We start from the raw sequence: 23048 nt of genomic DNA on the forward strand, positions 1-23048 counted from the left end.
TCCGGATTGACAGTGGGGCAAATGAGATCAGCAATTCTCCCTGTGAGGAGGGGCTCTCATTAACTGCTCTCCAAAGAGAGCTAAAGGAGGGAAGCTGCTCAAATGCTCTGTCCCTCTCTGCTCAGGATACTGGGGTTCAGCTTCCTGGGTCAGATGCTGCAGCCTCTATTGTGATTGGGGAGACCAGGCTTGGCAGCTGCTGCTCCCCCAGTGGGGTTCTGTGCTGGGAAGTGATCTTAATTAAAGCTGCTTCTCTGCCCGGCCCAGGGGATGACTTTCTCCAGCTGGTCCTAGCCCCCTAGGGCAGCCCTGGGTCCTGTTAATACTAAATTCTGAGCCAGAGTCTCCAGGTAACTGAAAGACCTCAGGGAAAGTGCTGGGGACTGGCAAGAAAGTGACTCTGCACAAACAGCCCCTCCTCATTTCTCCTCCCAGTAGCAATTGCCAGGAGAAAATCCAGCCCTGGGAGAGCAAAGCCCCCAGGAATGGGACTTTCCCAGCCAGAGGGGCAGGAAGAGAGGACAGGGGAAGGAGAGACTGAAAGCGGCAGTGGGAGAAATGAGGGGGGAGAGATTTCCAGCTCTCTAGTCCACCCAGACACATGTATTGCTGCATCCCTGGGCAGAACCACTTTCCAGTGAACAAAACAAGGATCAGAGAGAGGAAAAGCCATTTCCTGACTCCATATTCCCCCTGCTGGGGTGTGGCTGCCGTGGGGTCAGTGTCCGAGGGAATCCCCCACAGTGACTCCTTTAGTTCTGCTCTTTTCTAGCCTTGTGTTCAGAGACTTTGTTACGGGGTGAGGGGAGGGAGAAGGGAGGTTAAAAATCTCTCTGTGGGCTTAACCTGGCAGGAGGGGCCAGGTCTACACTGTAATAAAGAGATCAGGCATTTTCCCAGGATGGCAGAATCTAGGATGTCTGTCATGATGTGAAATTAACTAAAGCCTGTTCTGAAACCCCCACAACTGCCCTTCTCACCCAGACAGGCTGCAGAATGACGTCCATGTTTCACTCCAGCTCATCCCATCCTCTCATGGGAGAGGGAAGAGAAATGGCTGCAGAGGAGCCTATTCAGGTAGAGATTATCGGGGGGTTGTTGGTAAATTCCTGCTGGAGGAGAGGGACAGCAAATACACCGGAGATGGAAAGGGTTGTGCAGTCTGGTTTGGAGGTTGGAGCGCAGGAAATGCACAGGGTGGAAAAGGGAGGAGGACAGAGTGTGGCAAACCTGCTGGGAGTTGTTTATTAAGTGCCCTAGATTCTAGGAACAGACCAATGAGATTAGGAGGTGGAAATGCCCTAATTTGTGAAACAGAAAATAACCCTCCTACATGGGGCTAGGAAAGCTGACCAGACTCCCAGTGCTGGAGCCTGACCTGACTGACCTGCGGCTGCTGTGAGATATGAAAGGGGCACCCAGCAGTGAGGTTTAGGGGAGATGCCCCTCCCTTCACATCCAGCTCCTCACAAGGTGGAGGGTGTTGGGTTTCCGACCAGGGAGAGCTCCCTGGTCCCTGCTAGGAGCTCCATCTCCTGTATCAGTCTGTGGCTAGTAGGTGTGTGATGGCTCTGCTGGGAGAGAGGAGGGGCTCCCTCTTCGTCCCCTCACCTTGGTGTTTCCAGGATGCTCTGAATGGGGTGGAGGTGGGACTCTGTTGACTGTGATCCACCCAGAGCTTCCATTTGTTTGGCTCCTCTCCTCCACGAATAGTGGGAGTGTGAGTGGGGCAACAGGTACTGAATGTTGGACTCCTGCTCTTTCAGGGGCCGGTGACTTTCGAGGATGTTGCTGTGTATTTCACCAGGAACGAGTGGGCTCTGCTGGACCCTACTCAGCGAGCCCTCTACAGAGACGTCATGCAGAAGAACTATGAGAATGTGACCTCGCTGGGTAAGGGTTCCTGTCCCCTCAGTTCTTGGAAGGGGAAATGAAGAGATAAAGTTCACGCCAGCCCCACAATGCCACCTCTACTCTGCCCTGTTTCTGCATCACCCCAATATGCCAGTGACACACATACTGCCACAGACCCTCCCCTGCTGCAGAACACTTTGGGAACAGAGCATAGGAGCAGTATCACAGTGTTAAATATCTCCTATTTGCTCCAGTAAACTTCTTTGAGATGGGGTGACCACATCATAGACTTTAAGGTCAGAAGGGACCATTATGATCATCTAGTCTGACCTGCACAATGCAGGCCACCGAATCTTACCTATCCACTTCTATAACAAACCCCTAACCTATGTCTGAGTTATTGAAGTCTTCAAATTGTGGTTTGAAGACCTCAAGCTGCAGAGAATCTTCCAACAAGTGACCTGTGCCCCACACTGCAGAGGAAGGCGAAAAACCTCCAGGGCCTCTGCCAATCTGCCCTGGAGGAAAATTCCTTCCCAACCCCAAATATGGCGATCAGTTAAACCCTGAGCATGTGGGCAAGACTCACCTGCCAGCACCCAGGAAAGAATTCTCTGCAGTAACTCAGATCCCATCCCATCACAGACCACTGGGCATACTTACCTGCTGATAATCAAAGATCAATTGCCAAAATGAATTGCCAAAATTAGGCTATCCCATCATATCATCCCTTCCATAAACTTATCAAGCTTAGTCTTAAAGCCAGATATGTCTTTTGCTCCCACTACTCCCCTTGGAAGGTTGTTCCAGAACTTCACTCCTCTAATGGTTAGAAACCTTTGTCTGATTTCAAGTCTAAACTTCCTATTGTCCAATTTATACCCATTTGTTCTTGTGTCCACATTGGTACTAAGCTTAAATAATTCCTCTCCCTCCCTAATATTAATCTCTCTGATATATTTATAAAGAGCCATCATATCCCCCCTCAACCTTCTTTTGGTTAGGCTAAACAAGCCAAGCTCTTTGAGTCTCCTTTCATATGACAGGTTTTCCATTCCTCGAATCATCCTAGTAGCCCCTCTCTGAACCTGTTCCAGTTTGAATTCATCCTTCTTAAACATGGGAGACCAGAACTACACACATTATTCCAGATGAGGTCTCACCAGTGCCTTATATAACGGTACTAACACCTCCTTATCTTTGCTGGAAATACCTCGCCTGATGCATCCTAAAACTGCATTAGCTTTTTTAACAGCCATATCACATCATGATCATCCTGTGATCAACCAATACTCCGAGGTCCTTCTCCTCCTCTGTTACTTCCAACTGATATGTCTCCAATTTATAACTAAAATTCTTATTATTAATCCCTAAATGCATGACCTTGCACTTTTCACTATTACTCCAGTTTACAAGGTCATCCAGATCTTCCTGTATGAGATTCCGGTCCTTCTCTGTGTTAGCAATACCTCCCAGCTTTGTGTCATCCGCAAACTTTATTAGCACATTCCTGCTTTTTGTGCCAAGGTCAGTAATAAAAAGGTTAAATAAGATTGGTCCCAAAATGGATCCCTGAGGAACTCCACTAGTAACCTCCTTCCAGCCTGACAGTTCACCCTTCAGTACGACCCGTTGTAGTCTCCTTTTACCAGTTCCTTATCCGGCTTTCAATTTTCATATTTATCCCCACCTTTTCCAATTTAACTAATAATTCCCCATGTGGAACTGTGTCAAATGCCGTACTGAAATCCAGGTAAATTAGATCCACTGCATTTCCTTTGTCTAAATAATCTGTTACCTTCTCAAAGAAGGAGATCAGGTTGGTTTGGCACGATCTACCTTTTGTGAAACCATGTTGTATTTTGTCCCAATTACCATTGACCTCAACGTCCTTAATTACTTTCTCCTTCAAATTTTTTTCCAAGACCTTACATACTACAGATGTCAAACTAACAGGCCTATAGTTACTCGGATCACTTTTTTTCCGTTTCTTTAAAATAGGAACTATGTTAGCAATTCTCCAGTCATACAGTACAACCCCTGAGTTTACTGATTCATTAAAAATTCTTGCTAATGGGCTTGCAATTTCATGTGCCAGTTCCTTTAATATTCTTGGATGAAGATTATCTGGGCCCTCCGATTGTCCCATTAAGCTGTTCGAGTTTGGCTTCTACCTCAGATGTGGTAATATCTACCTCCATATCCTCATTCCCATTTGTCATCCTTCCATTATCCCTAAGCTCCTCATTAGCCTTATTAAAGACTGAGGCAAAGTATTTATTTAGATATTGGGCCATGCCTAGATTATCCTTAACCTCCATTCCATCCTCCGTGTTTAGCGGTCCCACTTCTTCTTTCTTTGTTTTCTTATTATTTATATGGCTATAGAACCTTTTACTATTGGTTTTAATTCCCTTTGCAAGGCCCAACTCTACATGGCTTTTGTCCTTTCTCACTTTATCCCTACATGTTCTGACCTCAATAAGGTAGATTTCCTTGCTAATCCTGCCCATCTTCTACTCCTTGTAGGCTTTCTGCTTTTTCTTAATCACCTCTCTGAGATGCTTGCTCATCCACCTTGGTCTACAACTCCTGTCCGTGATTTTTTCCCCCTTTCTTGGGATGCAGGCTTCTGATAGTTTCTGCAGCTTTGACTTAAAGTAATTCCAGGCCTCCTCTGCCTTTAGATCCACAAGTTCTTCAATCCAATCCACTTCCCTAACTAATTTCCTTAATTCTTTAAAGTTAGTCCTTTTGAAATCAAACACCCTAGTCCCAGCAGGGTGTTTATCCTTCCATCTAGTTTGAACTGAATTAGCTCATGATCACGCGAACCAAGGTTGTCCCCTACAACCATTTCTTCTATGAGGTCCTCACTACTCACCAAAACCAAATCTAAAATGGCATCCCCTCTTGTTGGTTCTTCAACTGTGTGGTGAAGAAATCCATCAGCTATCACATCCAGAAAAATCTGAGCCCTATTATTGTTACTAGCACTTGTCCTCCAGTCTATATCTGGGAAGTTAGTCTCCCATGATCACACAATTCCCATTAGTGTTTACTTCATTAAAAACATTAAAGAGGTCTCTATCCATATCCAAATCAGATCCTGGTGGTCTGTAGCACACCCCAAGCACTATCTCAGGGGAGGCTCTAGTAGCTTTCTTTCCCAGTGTGATTTTTGCCCAGATAGACTCTGTCTTATCCATTCCATCACTTCTTATTTCTTTACAGTTAACTTCATCATTGATATACAGTGCTACTCCACCACCTTTGCCTTTATTTCTGTCTTTCCAAAACAGCACATACCCTTCAATACCTGTACTCCAGTCATGATCTACTATTCCACCATGTTTCTGTTATCCCTATAATATCCGGTTTCACTTCCTGCACCAGTAGCTCTAGTTCCTCCATTTTGTTACCTAGGATCCTCGCATTAGTGTACAGACATCTTAATTCCTGCTGTTTGGCTTCACTGACATTCTTTCCCCGGGGGTTAGGCACAGACATTCTACCACCAGCATCACCTATTAGACTGGTATCTACACTACCCTTCCTCCTTATGTCCATTCTTCTGCCCACGGCTGTATCCTCTCTTACTTTGTTTTCTTCCCTCTCAATGTTAAATTCCGGCGTGGAGATTACCTGGACATCTCCCCCAAATTCCTAGTTTAAAGCTCTCTTAATCAGTTGTGCCAGCCTCCATCCTAGAAGTCTATTTCCCTCCTTACTCAGGTGGAGTCCATCCCGAGAGAACAGTCTTCTGTCCATGAATGCTTCCCAGTGGCTGTACGTCCCAAAGCCCTCCTTATAGCACCACTGCCTGAGCCATCTGTTGGTCGCCATAATCTTCTCACACCTTTGTTGCCCTTCTCTGGGAACCGGCAGAATTCCACTGAAGATCACTTGAGCCTCGATTTCCTTAAGCGTCTTCCCCAGCTAGCATAGTCTCCCTTGATACGTTCCAGCGAGAATCTAGCCGTATCATTTGTTCCCACATGAAGGACAATCAACAGATTCTTTCCCGCTCCCGTTAGGATCCTTTTCAGCCTCAGGTCCACATCCCATATCTTAGCACCTGGCAGACAGCACACCCTTCTGTTCTCCAGATCAGCTCTAGTTACAGGCCTGTCTATTCTTCTTAGTCAGGAGTCCCCAATCACGTAGACCTGCCTTTTCCTGGTGACAGTGTGATTCTCCGGTCTATCCCCTGCTCCCACTGGCTGCAAGTCCTCTCGATTCCTATTCACCCTTGCAATCCTCCGCAACCCTTCCCGTATCCTCCTGGGGCTCATATTTGGTGTTGTCTCCATTGACTCTTCCCCTCTTCCTGTAGGACTAGCAGCTCTTCTCTTTTTCCTTGCCCTCTCACCTTCAGCAACCACCTGCTGTGCCCCTTCTTCATTTTCCAACTCTGCAAACCTGTCCCTGAGCTCTATTTCTCCGTCACTGGCCCGTCTTTTCCTCTGCCTGGTTCTCTTAGTCACATGCTTCCACTGTTCACTTTCCTCACCCAGCAGTCTCCCCTCAGAGTTCTTTGGTCCTGCTTCCATCTGCAAGTCTGAGCTTATCCCTTCAGCCTCCTCATGTCTTTGCTCCATCATCGGCTCGAACCGCCTTCTAAACTTGACCAGAGTTTCCACCTGCATTGGCCTGCTAAACCCAGGGTTGTGAATTCAATCCTTGAGGAGGCCACTTAGGGATCTGGGGCAAAAATTGGTCCTGCTAGTGAAGGCAGGGGGCTGGACTCGATGACCTTTCAAAGTCCTTTCCAGTTCTAGGAGATTTGTATATCTCCAATTATTACCTTTATTACCTATTACCTTTATCAGCTCTATCAGGTGGCACTTCATGCAGACAAAACTCTTTTCAGGTACCCCCTCCAGGATCGTGTACATGCTGCAGCTTCCACATCCAGTCATCCTCATTGTGTCTTTCCCTGCTGCCTCTGTATCGGTCATAGCCTTCCCACCTAAAACCTGTTAGTCCAAGAAACACAAAACAAAACAAACCCCCAAAAGGCACCAGAACACTGGCAGACCACCACCCACTCCCTTCACTAACCTGTCAGTTCCTCTGCCTAGGTCTCTTAGTCTCCCAAGTAAACTCCCTCTGAAACTCCCCTGTTTACAGCTCTGTTTGCTGGCTGCTGTGCCGCTGCAGCTGTCTATGCATCTGCACACAGTGTTCGAGATGTGGGCGTACCATGGGTTTATATACAGGCAATATAATATTTTCTGTCTTTTTATCTATCCCTTTCTTAATGATTCCCAACATTCTGTTTGCTTTTTTCACTGCTGCTGCACATTGAGTGGATGTTTTCAGAGAACTATCCACAGTGACTCCAAGATCCGTCTCTTGAGTGGAAACAACTAATTTAGACCCCATCATTCTGTATGTATAGCTGGGATTATGTTTTCAAATGGGCTGCACTATGTGCTATCCTGTCATTTAGTTCTGCTGAGATCCTGCATTCAGTAATATCCCTGCCCTTCCTGTTCCCTTTCTCCACTGAACCCCACCAGCCCATGCTTCCTGTTTCCAGCTTCCCCAGGACTCTTCCATTGTCTCTGTCTCTGGACCTCTCTGTGAGCAAGAAGCAGCGCCGGGGAGACTTGCCCTTTCTCTGGAGTCTTTGATTTCTGGAACATGGATTTACTTTCTGTGTGTTTTAGGAGACTCTTTGAAATTGAGTGTCTGTGACATTAAGCACAGTACAATCTGGACTGTTGAACAGCTGTGTCCCCTCAGTTCCCCAGGCTGGGGTGCCTTTTACACTGCTCTACTGTGAGAGCAGCCACTCCTGGGCAGTTCACACGCAGTCTCCAGCATGTAACTCACTCCCAGCTACACAGTACTGAGTGCTGCTAGTCAGTGACTCACGAGTTACAGTGCAGCACAGGAGAACCCCAGAAAATTCTCTGCTCCCAGACTTCCCCCAGAAATGTGCATCTTTCGCTGTCCAGCACACTACTGAACAATGCAAGCTCATATGAAGTCTGTCATTTCATCAGTGGAAAATGACATGCGCCAGCCTTGTTATCCCAGATGGAGTTTCCAACACACTTTAATCCAACCACACTGGTTACATAAAGAATAAAATAAGATTGTTAACTATAAAAAAAAATATTTTAAGATACAGATAATGAGGCATAAAGCTCAGAATTGTTTACAAAAGAAATGCAAGATAAAACACAAACTAATGTCTAAGTTAACAAGCTGTGAAACAAGGCAAATGTTTCTCTCGCCATGTGCTGAGACAGGCTGGTTTTCCTTTCAGCCAGGACTCGGCCTAACCCACCCCTGCCGCCCACGTTCAGCTCTTCAGGAGTTGTCATGAGCAGAGGGAAAGGGGAGAGAGAGAGTCTGAAGCATTTTGCTCACCTCTTTTTATGATTCTGTCCTTTGTACTAGAAACAACTTCAGTTCTCAGCTGAGTCATGGTGCCAGGCTGTCTGTCGGAGATATGAGAATTGTGAGGGAAAGTCTACAGAAAGAGCTTTGGAGCTTTGCTCAAGCTAGTAGGCCTGAAGTATTAGCTGAGCTTGCTTCTCTGTGTAAAGGGCATAGAAAGGCAAAGTGGAATGGAAAATCCCCCAGATTGGGGAACAAGTGAAGCCAGGGGGCTGGACTCGATGATCTTTCAAGGTCCCTTCCAGTTCTAGGAGATTGGTATATCTCCAATTATTTATTTTAATTTAAATCCCCCAAATTGGGGAACCAGTGGCTTTGTGTGCATAAGGGGCCTAAGTAGGTGAAGTGGAAAGTCCCCAAACACACTGATTTGCAGTAACCGAGCTTCTGAAACATAACCACAATGGAAGTGTTAGAAAAGTCAAACCACAAACTAGACTAGGAATAACAATAACAGGAAAGGCCGAATATGGAAAACTGATTGTTCAGCTTGCTTTTGAGCTGCATCATATTTTGCAATATATTCCAAATAAGGAAATTAACGTGCAACGTATGTGTCATTGTTTGGGGTTTTAAGCTTTAAAAGGCTTGTGTGATTTTTAGCTCAGGGGGACAGTATTCCAATAGCTGTCGCCCCTGCACTTTTAACCAAGAAAAGAGCCTCAGGCTGAGCTGATTCAAAATCAATCGTGTGGTTGTTTTCCACAACAGCTTCAATAGGTCCCTATGATGGAATGTCAATGTCTTCACACCTTCCCCCTGCAGGAGAATGGCTGTTTGACCAGCTGTTTGCCTGGCTGTCTCTGAGGAACTGCTCTGTGGGTGTTCCCCAGAATTGTAACTTTTTCCGTAATCTCATACTGTAAAATCTCATAACTTTACAGATAGTGTTACTACACATTTTAACAGGAGGATAATATTCAGTAGATTATGCATTTTCAAATGATATCTCACAAGCCATACTGTGTACAAAATTGATAATTTTCTAGAAGAGTGAACATAGGGGTGTAGACTGACACAGTGTCTGTGTGTGTGTTCCCAGCACATATGTGGGTATTTCAATCCCTCATAAGCATAGTGTTCGGCATCTTCAAGGACCTGGGGAACTAGTCCTGGAAATTCACTGATTTACCAAGTGTGACACTGTATGGAATTGTGAGACACTTTGGTATTAATAATAAAATAATATAATCTTATCAAATTGCAATGAATCATGCTAGATATGCCATGTAAGGTGTCAGGGGAAATGTTATGATTTTCCAAGTATGATCATTTTGTTTCTGTGTTTGTATCACCTTTGTATTGTGAGTTATAGATATGTAGGGTATATCTGTATTTCCAGACTTGGGTAGTGTTTCTGGGTGACACCCCCAGACATATTGGCATCAACACTGCCTAGCCTGTTTGATGGCCCATTGAGGGTCATCATCTGTACAATGAGCCCATGGAAAGGACCAAGAGGATACACCTATTGCGTCAGCAAGACATGCCGGGATATGCCTGTGTAATGAGAACTTCAAGGCTTTTCCATGCCACGTCCTGTGAATCTTGTGTTTGGGACACAGGAAGTACAAGCCACATGGCAAAAGGAATATAAAGGGCAGCTGCAACTTCTCCATTTTGTCTTCAATCCCCTTGCCTGCCTCTGGAGCAACTTCTCTACAAACTGAACCATGGAACAAGACTGAATGACCCATCCAAGCTATGGATGTGTTCCAGACGGACTTCCAAGCCAGCAACTCACCAATACTGCTAAGAACCTGATATATCCATTTTGGAATGTATCTGACTGCTTTTCCATTTAACTTCTTTCTGTCTTTCTTTCGTTTAAACCTTTAGTTTAGATGCTAAAGGATTGTCTGGAAGGATGGAATTTTGGGTAATATCCAAACCTATACTGACCTGGTGATGTGGCTGACCTTTGGGGTCAGAAGATCATTTTGTTTATGTGAGCAGAGTTTTGAAATAACCTCTCACTGTACTGGGCCTAAGTGCTGATTAGGAGTCAGAGAACTGGGATGCAATAAAGGGGGCTGTGTGATTTCTTTTTTCAGCTTCTCGATAACCCTAGTGGGGATCAGAAGCACAGTTGGTGACTGGTCAGTGAGTTTAACTTCAGTGTTAACCAGCAGTTTTGGGAGCATCTGCTCTCCCTTTTTCAGCCTGCCCTAACTTTGGCATTTTCAGTGAGAACTGACCCTGGCCCACCAGGTCACACTAAGCACTGAAGTTAAATTAATAGAATGTTTTTTATGACAAAGTCTTATGAAATCACCTGAACTCCTTTGTTTTCTTTCATCTGAGCAGGGTTTCCTGTTATCCAGCCTGATGTGATCTCCCAGCTGGAACAAGGGGAAGAGCCATGGGTCTCAGACCTCCAGGGTTCAGAGGAAAGAGAGATCCTGAGAGCTCCCTACACAGGTGAGGAAACATTAAACCACCCAGAATCTGTAAGTGCCTGAAGGAAACATCTGGGATGCCCAACAAAGCCCTTGGGAGGTCTCTCAGTTCATTATTGTCCCTAGCAGGGGTCGTATCCTCAGGGTAAATATAGCTCATGGCTTCCTATAGATCCTAGCAGACACCAGGCAATAGCTTCCTCCCTTCCCCCTGCGTATTTGGATGGGATGTGAAGGCTGAATTCATCCCCCTCCTCTCTCCTATTTGGGGGAAGAGTTTGGGGGAGTTCAGCTCCTGATTTTTATTTGACCTGTCTTCAGCACTTGTTTTGGTTTGGTCTTCTCCTTTCCATCCCTGTTTGAGGTTTCTGTCTCTGTCACAGCAGGTGATGCAATGGCATGTGAGAAAGAGGAGCAGAATTTTCAGCCTGAAAATGTCGAGCCAGTGGGTAAAAACAGAGCATTATCACAAAGATCGAAAAGGAATGTGTCCAGGAGTCCTGAGCAGGGAAACTCCTGGGAGATTCAGCACAGACCAGAAAGAGAGCAAGGAAACCAGCCAGGGGAGAAAGTGGATAAATTTATTTTCTGTTGGGGAACTCAGAAGGTCCTCATGGAACCCACAACACAACAGGAAATCCTCAGGCGAAAGAGAAAAAATACATGCCCGGAGTGTGGGAAAAACTTCATTCACGGATCAAACCTTTCTGTTCATCTGAGAATCCACACAGGGGAGAGACCCTACAAATGCCGTGAGTGTGGGAAAACCTTCAATCGCAGCTCACACCTTATTGCCCATCAGAAAATCCACACAGGGGACAGGCCCTATAAATGCTGTGAGTGTGGAAAATGCTTCACTGAGAGTTCAGACCTTTCTGTACATCAGAGAATCCACACAGGGGAGAGGCCCTTTGAATGCCGTGAGTGTGGGAAAACCTTCAATCGCAGTTCACACCTTATTAGGCATCAAACAATCCACACAGGGGACAGGCCCTACGAATGCAGTGAATGTGGAAAATGCTTCACTAGCAGCTCAAACCTTTCTCAACATCAGAGAATCCACATAGGGGAGAGGCCCTTTGAATGCCGTGAGTGTGGGAAAACCTTCACTTACAAATCAGGCCTTTCTAGACATCAGAGAATCCACACAGGGGACAGGCCCTATGAATGCAGTGAGTGTGGGAAAACCTTCAATCGCAGATCAGGCCTTTCTAGACATCAGAGAATCCACACAGGGGACAGGCCCTATGAATGCAGAGAGTGTGGGAAAACCTTCACTCAAATATCAGCCCTTTCTGTTCATCAGAGAATCCACACAGATGAGAGGCCCTATGAATGCAGTGAGTGTAGGAAAAGCTTCACTCACAGATCAGACCTTTCTAGACATCAGAGGATCCACACAGGGGAAAGATCCTACGAATGCCGTGAGTGTTGTAAAACCTTCAGTCGCAGCTCGCACCTTATTAGTCATCAAACTATCCACACAGGGGACAGGCCCTATGTATGCAGTGAGTGTGGGAAAACGTTTACTCAAAGATCAGCCCTTTCTGTTCATCAGAGAATCCACACAGGGGAGAGGCCCTATGAATGCAGAGAGTGTAGGAAAACCTTCACTCACAGATCAGCCCTTTCTAGACATCAGAGGATCCACACAGGGGAAAGATCCTACGAATGCCGTGAGTGTTGTAAAACCTTCAGTCGCAGTTCACACCTTATTAGTCATCAAACAATCCACACAGGGGAGAGGCCCTATAAATGCAGAGAGTGCGGGAAAACCTTCAATCACCGCCCACACCTTATTACCCATCAGAGAATCCACACAGGGGAGAGGCCCTATAAATGCTGTGTGTGTGGAAAATGCTTCACTAAAAGTTCAGCCCTTTCCAGGCATCAGAGAATCCACACAGGGGAGAGGCCCTATGAATGCAGTGAGTGTGGGAAAACCTTCTCTTGGCACTCAGCCCATGTTAACCATCAGAGAATCTGCAAGGGAGATCAACATTGTAAAAATCTCTAGGGCTATCAAGACTTCCTTTTCTTTAATACTTTTCCTGATTCCCACATAGTAACTTTTAAAGCTCTTTGAACTGTTTGCAGCACCGTTATCCCTCAGCTTGTCCAGATGAGTGGCCCATTTTTGCCTTTCGCAGTTCGCCCTCTTTTGAGATGGACCTATTTGTTCTTTCTATTGTCCCACAAGTAACTGGACTGTGCCCTTCCTATCAGGAACCAGGGAGCGTCACGTTTATACCATTCCTCCTATTGCAAAGTTATTGTTAGAGTCACCAGTGATACAGATTATATCCTTACCAGTTGTTCTCACATTGCTCTGGGTTGTGCTGAAGAGCAGTTATAGTGGGGAATTTTTCAAATTATATGTAAACGAAGAGGAGCAGGGGCAGGAAAAAAGTATAATTACAGCTTCTGTGACACTGGAAGGAGATGGGGTGACTCAGAGATTCCCTCCTTCCCCATCACTGCAGATCTGTTACCTTTTGCCTGAGCCAGGCAGAGTTTATCTTCATCACATTCTATCCATCCACTTCATAAGTGTCATGTGCTTGCAGATGATGTTTTGACTTCTTTAATCCTATATCAGAGTCGCTATGACTGGAGATGAAAGTGTCAAAGTCCTGGGAGGGGAATTCAAATGGATCCCAAATACAGTGTGATCATTCAGAGTTTAAATTCCAGGTTCCATCTATTGTAAAGCCACTTCTGGCAAGAGGTCTGTTTTTCCCTCATTATGGGGATGCTACGATACTAAAAAATTTGTAAATAACATAACTGACTATGGAGACAGGGATGAGGGAAGCAGGTTTGAATGGATCAGAGGACAATGTGATGGGAGACTCTCTTGTCCCGATTCTGAATAATCAGATGTAACCTGCTCTGGAATTTCACTTGACACTTTCTTTGTCATGTATTCTCTCTCTGTGATGTGGGTTTCTATCTTTCCTGAAGGCTGTTTGGTCACCCAATTGGATATTAGTTCAGTTTGGTAGGATGTAGCTCAGATTTATTGAAGAATTTAAGACAATGACTCTTTGCTAAAGTCCTCATTTATGATTTCAGCTTTGCTTTTTCCCCATCCCTCCGTGATGACATGGAGAAAGCTGAAGTGCAGTTCTATCAACAGGAGAGAACTCTCTAATTTACTGGACAGGCTAACAAAGAAACAGCAGTGATTTAAAATCTCCACTCAGAAATGGTGAACAGCAGCAGAACCCCAACTAACTGAAGGAAGTGCATCTGATCACAGTGTATTTCAGTTGTTTAAGGCAATATTGTCTCCGATGATCTGAGAAGAGAATTCCATGGTAAGCGGTTTTGAACTAGGCAAAATGCCCATGTGTTTGGTTCCCAAAGCATTTGTAACCCAGGCCCTACAGAAGATCTCTCCTAGCTAATCCTATGCTTTGGGAAATGCAGCCTTTCATGACACAGATGTTGAGGAAATAGAAGCGGAGTTTTTGTCAAATTTATCCTTTGTAGGTGCTAAAGATGTGTATAAAATGAAACCAGTGTTGAAAATGTAATAGCTTCAGCAAAATAGCCATGTTTGAATAGAATCTCCAGCTCTGGTAACTAACGAAGATTCTGATCCCAGGCCTGTATCCATTCGCTTCCCTGGACCTGTGCCACTGAATTAAAGAAAAGCTGGGCATGTTTCAGGAAGCCATTCCTCATTGACACTGCTGAGATTTTAAGTGGTTTTGTAAAGGATTCTACTTCAGAGAAGTGTAACTTTACCCTATCCAAGACCAAGGATTTGGAAAGAGCTGAGGTTGAAAGAGTCCACACTCAGTTCTTGGTTTCCACCCCAGTAAAGGAAGCTATGGTGACCCAAGGAAAATTGTTTGTACAACTCCACTTCCTAGTTCAGTGTCACTGATTACACTTCCAAAGTATGCCAGGGTTAGATTGAGAACAGTCATCCTTCACTGTTTGAATGCAAAGAGAGAGTGCTTCATAGGACAGTCCTTCCCTGTGATCCCAAACTGGCTGCCTGGTTGGCACTGCTATAACAGATGCTCTAAGGCAATGGAAGAGATTTCTCCCATCAGACTTGATTAGTCCAGCCCCCGCAAGCGGCGGTGGCTATGTTGGTAGGAGAAGCTCTCCTGCTCATGTAGCACTGTCTACACAGAAGGTTAGGGCTGTGTAACTATGTTGCTCAGCTGTGTGGATTTTTCACACCCCTAAGCAATATAGTTATCCCGATAAATATTTTTAGTGTAGACCAGAGAGGTTTCTCTTGTGTTTTATGCATCTATATTACTTCTCTACCTCCTCCTACTTTGAAAGATTAAAAAGTGTGAAAAGAGAGGTATTTTTCTCCATGATGCAAACATTCGGACATAGAAGACCCCTTCTACCAACACATATGGCGGAAGATCCTGAGATATATGAACTCACAGAAGTGGTTGGGACCTACGTTGGGACAAACCACAATAAGAACCAAGGTTCAGTTGATGGCAATGGGGATTAAAAGAAAACTAACATATATGAAAAGAATTTGTGATCTTTGAATATGTTATTGTTACCAATTAAAATGAAATTATAGGTGAAGTTATTGGTTAAAGAATAAGAGACTGTGATAATGTGAATTATTTTGGAAAACTGAAAGTTGTCTTGTTTTTGTGTTTTGTTAGTCGTACAGGAAATGATGGCTAATCTTGAAAAGTTAATTAGATTAAATTTACCGTGGTTCCTCAACTGTAGCTACAGCTCTAGTACCCATCAATCCAAAGACTGAGAGAAATGGAGAGTTCCAACAATTGTCCTTTTAGTATCTTATTGTTCCTCTCTCTGTTTTTTGTGCTGGCCTTTCTATTCTATCATTTTCTGCCTTTGTTTAGTGGTAACAATTGGTTTCCATCACTCACGTTTGTTTGTTTAAATCTCTATCCGTTGTGAAATAAATTTTTTGCTTGTTCGATAACTGTACTCAGGTGCTGTGTGAGATACAGTAGCAATGGTCCACAGTAAAACTAGTAACCTGGGATACGTGGGGAAGAGAGGATCTGGGATTTCACCGAGTATCTGGTGATCCAGGCTGGCCCCAGAGGGGGACACATTGAAGGAACTCAAGGGTTAAGGTGGCTGCTGTAGCTCAGAGGAGGGTCCTTGAGTTCCAGCAGGCTGGTGAGTTTGGTCACTAACATCCAGCTGCCAAATGCAAAACTCCCTCTTCCTTGTGGCAGGTGGCAACAAGGAGACTCACAGCCCTCAGCTCCCTGAGAAGGGTCACAATGTGTCTCTGTGTTGATCCACCTGTCAAATTCACACAGGGAAAGCTCCCGATAGCACAAAACTCTGCCCTATGAAATCATGGAACGTGCTTTTCGCTCTGTGAAAGCATGTAAAGAATCCAAGCGCTGGAGGACAGGATTTGGGTCCAGAGCGACCTAGACAAATTGGAGGATTGGGCCAAAACAAATCTGAGGAGGTTCAACAAGGAGAAGTGCAGAGTCCTGCACTTAGGACGGAAGAATCCCAGGCACTGCCACAGACTGGGGACTGACTGAGTGAGGGGGGTTTGATAGCAGCCTTCAACTACCTGAAAGAGCAGCAGTGTGGGCTTTCTCCTGGCCACTTTTGCTGGGCTGGGCTAGGCAGGCAGCCTGGAGGCCTTTCTAGAAGAGAACTGGGAACTGAGTTAGAAAAACCAATGTGAAAACCAGAACCTCAGGTTTAGACTCATTTATTTATAATATTAAATCTTCAATTCTAGTGTCACAGTCAATACAATTGCTTCAGCCTGATAGTTGCCCAAAGGGAAACTTAACTTCTCTCCAAGGGGAGTGGGGAGAAAACACTTTTCAGAGTCCAAGAGAGACAAGGCGGGTGAGGGTAAGAGCTTGCAGAGGACCAACCTCTGTTGGTGAAAGAGACAAGCTGTGGAGCTAACCCCACACACTTCTTCAGTTCTGTGTAGCCTGGAAGGTCGTCTCTTCCATAACCAGCAGTTAGAACATAAGAACAGCCACACTGAGTCAGACCAGTTCATCTAGCCCACTCTCCCGAAAGTGGCCAATGCCCGGCGCCCCAGAGGACCCCTGGGACCAACATGGATACACCACCACAAACAAGGTTAAAAGTCAATGCACATGGAGAAGGATCTTGTGTTTCATTCCTTATGTCCTAGTCCCATCATGTGGCCATTTCCTTTTCTTCCTTTCTGTTAAAAGCTTTGGTGTTTTGCACAGAAACATTACCGGTATTTCCCTAGGAGAGACCCAGGAGTGGGGGCTGCATTCCTATGCCAAACAGTCACTGGAAGGGGGCAGACAAAGGCCTTTAGGACGAGGCATCCGTCACTGTCAAAAGATCATCTCCCTCCTGCAGGTCACTGGCAGCCTGAATTTGTTCCTTATCCTCCCAGAGTCTGGGGGCCGGAATCAGCACTACCCAGCCCCTCCGTGTATAGCAGGAACAAACACAAACCTGGTCTTTAAAACAAGCTGTCGCCTTCCTTCTCAGGGAAGATTTTTCTGTGATTGAAGTTGAGCTTCAGTTCCCCTCTCCTAGGGCTGGGGTGGGTGTGGGGCCAGCTCCCAATGAGCTCTGTTTTCACCTTTGCCCCCTTTGAGTCACTCTGGGATGGTAACTCTGCCCCCAGCTCTCAGGCAGCTTCCAGCCCATCCACCCTGCTCACTATCTCTGTGGTCATGTGTCACTCCCTCTGCCAGCACACAGAGCCTGCAGGAAAGCTACTCCTGCCAGACGCATTGGTGGTATAGTGGTGTGCGTAGGTGTCTTCCAAGCAATTCATCTGGGTTTGATTCCCAGCCAATGCAATAATGGCTTTTCTCTTCTGTTGTTTCCTCATCTGGAAGTGGTTTAATTTCAGTCACATTGTGTTACAATCACATTATCTATAGAATGAGACAATAAATGTGTCGAAGTCCAGCAGGTCATACAGGATGGAGGCACACAAGGGGCTGGAATGTGTCATCTGAGAAAGACAGAACACACGGAAACCTGCATCTCCCATCCCCTGGCCTTGCGTGTTATGATTCCAGCTGCGTGAGCTGTTTGTAGGATGTTCCAGCATGATGGGGACATGAAGTTTTGAGTCAGTTTTTGCTCCTGCAGTTTCCTTTGCTGTTATAATTATAATGACATGAACAACAGGGAGTCAAAATAAACATAAACCCCAAATTGCAATACAGGTGGGGAAAGAGACGATCACGGTTAAGCCAAATACGTCAAAATAAAAATTAATACTAAAAAAGGGGAGGGGGGAAGAGATCAGGTATGTGGAGATCCCCTTGATATTTCAGTGCACATTGTTAGAATCAAAGTTCAGACTTGACACTGGAAAACTACCTGTCTCTCTGAACACCTGTGATGAGCAAGATGGAGTTGGGACACCTGTTCTGCTTCAATCATTTATTGTCTCTCTGTTCTCTCCTTCTCCCCGCAATTCCTCATCTCCAATGTCTCTGCCTTTCTCCTCTTGCTCCCTCTCCCCTGCCCTTTCCAGGAACTCACAGTCTACAGCATTTAGGACAAGCCAGAGCTCCCATGTTCTGCACATGAGCCTGTGTCAGAGGACGTGTGACCCAGGTCAGAACCAGTCACCGGATCAATATGACCCTTTATGAGCGACTTCTCTGCCTGCTCTGCAATTTACATCTCCCCTTTTCCCTCCACCACCCACAAACAGGGTGGGGTACAGCTCTGACAGAGGCCTAACAGGAGAAATTTCAGCCCAAAGACAAATTTGTGTGAAATGTTGAGAAATGAAGAGCCCCCCAAATCCCCAGAACTCTAGTGTCACCCCCATGGCACCAGCACAGGGAACCCAGTGAGATGGGGTTACAGAATACAAGGGGGGGAGGCAGCAGGGAGAGAGGTGACAGGGAATCTCTCTTTTTCTTTCTCTCGTCACTTTCTGTTCTTCTCTTTCCTTCCAGGAACTGCAGTCACAGCAGGGAGGGGTTTGTCTCCGTGTTTGTCACGGAGGTGGTGGAAGTGATGGATTCTGTGACTTCCTGCAACCTCCGTGACTTCTGCAGTGGCCACAGTGGCTGACTCCAGGGCCACTCAATCAACTGGCTCCAGGGACCACCCAAGCAGCAGCCAGTGCGGCAAGCCCGGGGACCACTTGACCAGTGGTCCCGAGGGCAGCAGGAGCAGCCACAGCTTGGTGGCCTCTGGCAGCACTTCTGGGGTGGCCAGAGCAGTAGCTGGCCCCATGGGGCTCCCCCCTGCCCCAGCAGCAGCTGGAGTGGCAGCGACTCTTAGGGCTTCTCCCCTGGTAGCTGGTGCTCATTATCCATCAAATAAATCAACACGCTTCCCCCTGCAAGTGGATTTAGCCCGGGACCCTCAGAGTCAGCAGCTGTTACGCCCCCACTGAGCTCTCTGGTCAGGTGTCTTAGTGCCGGGAGCCTCCGATGTAGATAGCGTTTTTGCACCAGGGGGGCTGAAATTTTGGACTAGACATTGTAGCTCCACTGTTATTTTACTGAATTGCTTCAAAACAGCAAGTGTAGAAAGTCTCCTAAGTGCCAGGCTCTCTGCCATGGAAACAGCTGCCCCTGCTCTGCAGGAGTCTGTGCGTTCCACCCCGCAACGTACACACCTGCTCTGCACTGAAGGGGGGTCAGACAGTGATGGTAACGCAAATCTTCAGACTATTAACCAAGGTCCCTTTCTTTAACCCAGGACATGCCAGTCACCTGTTAGCCATGGTGTTATCTTCATCTTCAAATACCTCTCAGGACATTTAACAGAGGGAGTGAAACCCCCTCCCCTGAATGGCTCCCTGTTGAGGCGTTGTACCGTACCTGCCCCTGGAGACTGTCTGGTTTTATACTCTTAGAGCTTTTTCTCTTCAAACCCCTTATCCCAATCTCTGGGCCAACCTCCGCATTTCAGAGTTTAGAATTTATTCTCATCACCCGCCTATGACACTTTCCATGTGAATTGGGCAAAGGAAGTGGGGGAAGCTCCATGGCTAATGAAAACCAATGCTCTGGGTGAGGCCTGAACTCACACCCACAGCTGTATTTCCCCCTGCATGAGCCACTATGGGTGCTTCTTAGACAAACTTGGGCCGTAGGTGGTTATGTGTGTCTGTGCTTCACGACTTTGGCTGCTCTGTGAAAAGCTGATGGTTCAAACAGAAGCTGGTGGGTTTTTGTTTTGTTTTAAGCAATTAGAGTCTAGTACATTTTAACAGGCAGAAAATGTCCTATTCTGGTCTAGCCCCATTTGACTCCTTCTGTCCATCTTCTTCCTTCCCCCTCAGTGTCTTTCCTTCCCCATTGGGGACATGCAGAGATGAACCCCAGTCAGTCTGTGTCACAGAGAGTCTGTATCTCCTAAGGAATGTGAGTGAAGGATTCCGGCTGAATTAACGCCGCTCACCTGGGTTAGAAACATTTGTTTCTTTCGAGCACATAGTGGGAAATGGAACATTAATTCAGACCCAGGAGGCAAGGCAGAGGCTTCATGATCTTGATCTCCATGAAGGGAGAGAGGATCCCCAGGAAGGAACAGAGCTTCCTTTAGACTCAAGCTGGGTCTCCTGGAAGTTGGAAAAGACCCTTGGTCACTGAGGATCTCATGGGATCGTGCTGCTCCAGAGGCTCGAGAGTCCTGGGTGAGGGGAGGGTGTCACTGCACAGTCTGAAATGGAAGGGAGGACCCTGGAAGGGAAGGGGAGGAACAGAAAATGGAGAGGAATGAAACAGAATAAAGGCCTCTTCTCTCTCCCATCCCCAACCCAGCAAGAACTGTTATCAGTGGGGAAACTCCCCACGATGAACGGCAGAGACCACAGAGACATTTGCCTCATGCTGAGAAGTAAGGTGACCAGACACTAAGTGTGAAAAATCAGAGACTTTCACCGGTGGTATAGTGGTGAGCATAGCTGCCTTCCAAGCAATTGACCTGGGTTTGATTCCCAGCCAATGTGATGATTCCTCCACTGGGAATTGGTTTAATTTCAGTCACGTTGTTTCAGTTTATCAATGGAATGAGAGAATCAGTGTGATCATCTAGTCCGACCTGCTGCACCTTGCAGGCCAAAAGACCCACCCACCCACTCCTGTAATAGACCCAGGAGGGGAGGCAGCTCCGTGCTCTGCCCCTACCCCAGGCAGCACATGGAGGCCTCTGCTCCCCTCCCCCAACGGGTGTGCAGAGATGTGCCAGCAGCACTAAGGTGGCTCCCTGCCCACTCTACATCCGTCCCTCCGTGCTGCTCCCAGAAGTGGCTGGCATGTCCCAGCATCCCCTGAGGTGGGGGGAGTGTCTCCACGTGCTGCCCCTGCCCCGAGCACCAACTCTGCAGCTCCCATTGGCCAGGAACTGTAGCCAATGGGAGCTCTGGGGGCAGCACCTGCAGACAGCAGCACATGGAGATCCCCTGGCCCCACTCATCTAGGAGCTGCTGCCGGAGGGTTGTGTGTACTGGTCACTTTGGGAGCTGCACCACCACTCCTGCACCCCACCCCCAGCGCAGAGCCCACACCCAAATTTCCTCCCAGAGCTTTGCTTGTCGTCCTTTCACCAGAACCATCCTTCTTCTCCTGGGCTGCAAGTAGCCACCCCTGGGAAGCCAAGAGGCAGGCACAGGATTCTGCCAAGTAAGTGTCCCCCAGCGCCGCGATGGACAGTGCGATGAAGGTAAGTCTTCCAGAGGCAGAATGAACTGCAATGCAGCGAACCACTGGCCAGGCGGTCGGGGCGAAGGGCATTCACTGGAGGTACAAGCTTGTGAGTGACTCCTGAGCACAGGGCCCCTTCCCCTTTTAAGGACCTGCTCCTCATGGCCTGCGACTGGAGATGACTTGGCTGCATCTGGTGGGTCACACTCCACCTTGGGCAGTGTCCATGCAGTGTCCCTGCTCTGGGTGTGTGAGTGCTGCCTAATGAGAGTCCCAGACACCTTCTCTATCTAGGAGCTCTTCTGCTCTTTCAGCTGTTCAACCAGCCCCTTCATCCCACAAGCATTGCAGGAGGGAGCGGGAGTGGGAGGGGGAAAGCCACTTCACAGGCATTCAGAGAGGGAGAGGAGACAAAAATGGGAAATGGGGGAAGTATAACAGACCTATTGAGCATAGAAATCACTGCTGCTCCTACAACAGCAGGGACAGGCCACTAGGAGCTGGGAAAAATTAAGCCCTCATGTTTCTGCCTGGTTTTGAACCAGGAACCTTTTGTGTGTTAGGCAAACGTGATAACCACTACACTACAGAAACTCGGTTGCAGGGCTCTGCCCCTCCCTTCATAAGAACATAAGAACAGCCATACTGGGTCAGACCAAAGGTCCATCCATCCCCATATCCTCTCTGCCAATAGTGGCCAATGCCAGGTACCCCAGAGGGACTGAACCTAACAGGTAATGATCAAGTGATCTCTCCTGCCATCCATCTCTACCCTCTGACAAACAGAGGCTAGGGACACCATTCCTTACCCATCCTGGCTAATAGCCATTAATGCACTTAACCTCCATTAATTTATCTGCAAAAAGAACAAGGAGAACATGTGGCACCATAAAGACTAACAAATGTATTTGAGCATAAGCTTTTGTGGGCTAAAACCCACTTCATCGGATGCATGCAGTTAAAAACACAGTAGGAAATATATATACACACAGAGAACATGAAAAAAATGGGTGTTGCCATACACACTATAACGAGAGTGATCAGTTAACGTGAGCGGTTATCAGCAGGAGAAAAAAACCTGGTGTTGGGAGGGGAACAGGAGAAAGGACAAAGGAAGCAAGAGACGAAGAGAAAAGAGGGATCAGACAGTGGATGGAGCAAGAGGTGAAACAAAAAGGACAACCCCCAATGTCCCCAGTGATTCTAAGGGACAAAATCCAGGTGTGCAATAAAATTCTGCCTCCTTAAGCTCATGTTTTCCATGCCTAGAATTCAACTCTCACCAGATGGATCAGACTGAACAGGTTTCACACCTCCAGGAGGCTCTTACCTTCTAAACAGGGACGGCTGTTTTCCAGTAAAATCACTGAAAGGGAAGGAGAAAACTCGAAAGAGGTTCCTCCTGGCGCTCACGTCCGTGAACCCGAATACTCTCTCAGTCCTCAAAGAGAGACCTGGAGAAGGAGACTTGCTGCAGCAAAGCCACAGGGGTCTCTGAGGTCTCCCTGGCCCCTCGCCCCTGTCCTGCCTGGCTGATGTCAGCATCTCTCTGTGAGGTCACCACCTCCCCACCACCTTGGACCAATAGGCTGAGGTCCTGCAAAAGGCCTTTGTGATGTCACTGCCACACCCCTCCCTTGCTGGGCTAATGTCCTGCCCCTGGCCAGGCACTTTGGAGGTTTGAGCTACTCCCTGTGGATCACCCCACTCCAGGAGCGTTCGTTCTAGGCAGCAAGCCGGCTAGACAGGGAAA

The 23048-nt window shown here is 46.9% G+C and overlaps 1 protein-coding gene and 1 non-coding gene across 2 annotated transcripts; one reads left to right on the forward strand and one right to left on the reverse strand.

Moving 5' to 3' along the window:
• Window positions 1-1143: 1143 nt before the first annotated feature.
• On the forward strand, window positions 1144-12576 carry LOC120381707 (zinc finger protein 420-like; the record flags this gene model as incomplete). Its single annotated transcript, XM_039499831.1, has 4 exons — window positions 1144-1173; window positions 1737-1893; window positions 10576-10643; window positions 11440-12576. Coding segments are annotated over exons 1-4 (1392 nt in total), but the record flags the coding sequence as incomplete, so codon positions are not given.
• A 9240-nt stretch (window positions 12577-21816) lies between these two features.
• On the reverse strand, window positions 21817-21889 carry TRNAV-AAC. The gene has a single exon. It is a non-coding gene; the product is annotated as a tRNA-Val (tRNA).
• Window positions 21890-23048: the final 1159 nt, after the last annotated feature.

This window comes from Mauremys reevesii, linkage group 14 (genome assembly GCF_016161935.1).
Source record: "Mauremys reevesii isolate NIE-2019 linkage group 14, ASM1616193v1, whole genome shotgun sequence".
Taxonomy (NCBI): domain Eukaryota; kingdom Metazoa; phylum Chordata; order Testudines; family Geoemydidae; genus Mauremys; species Mauremys reevesii.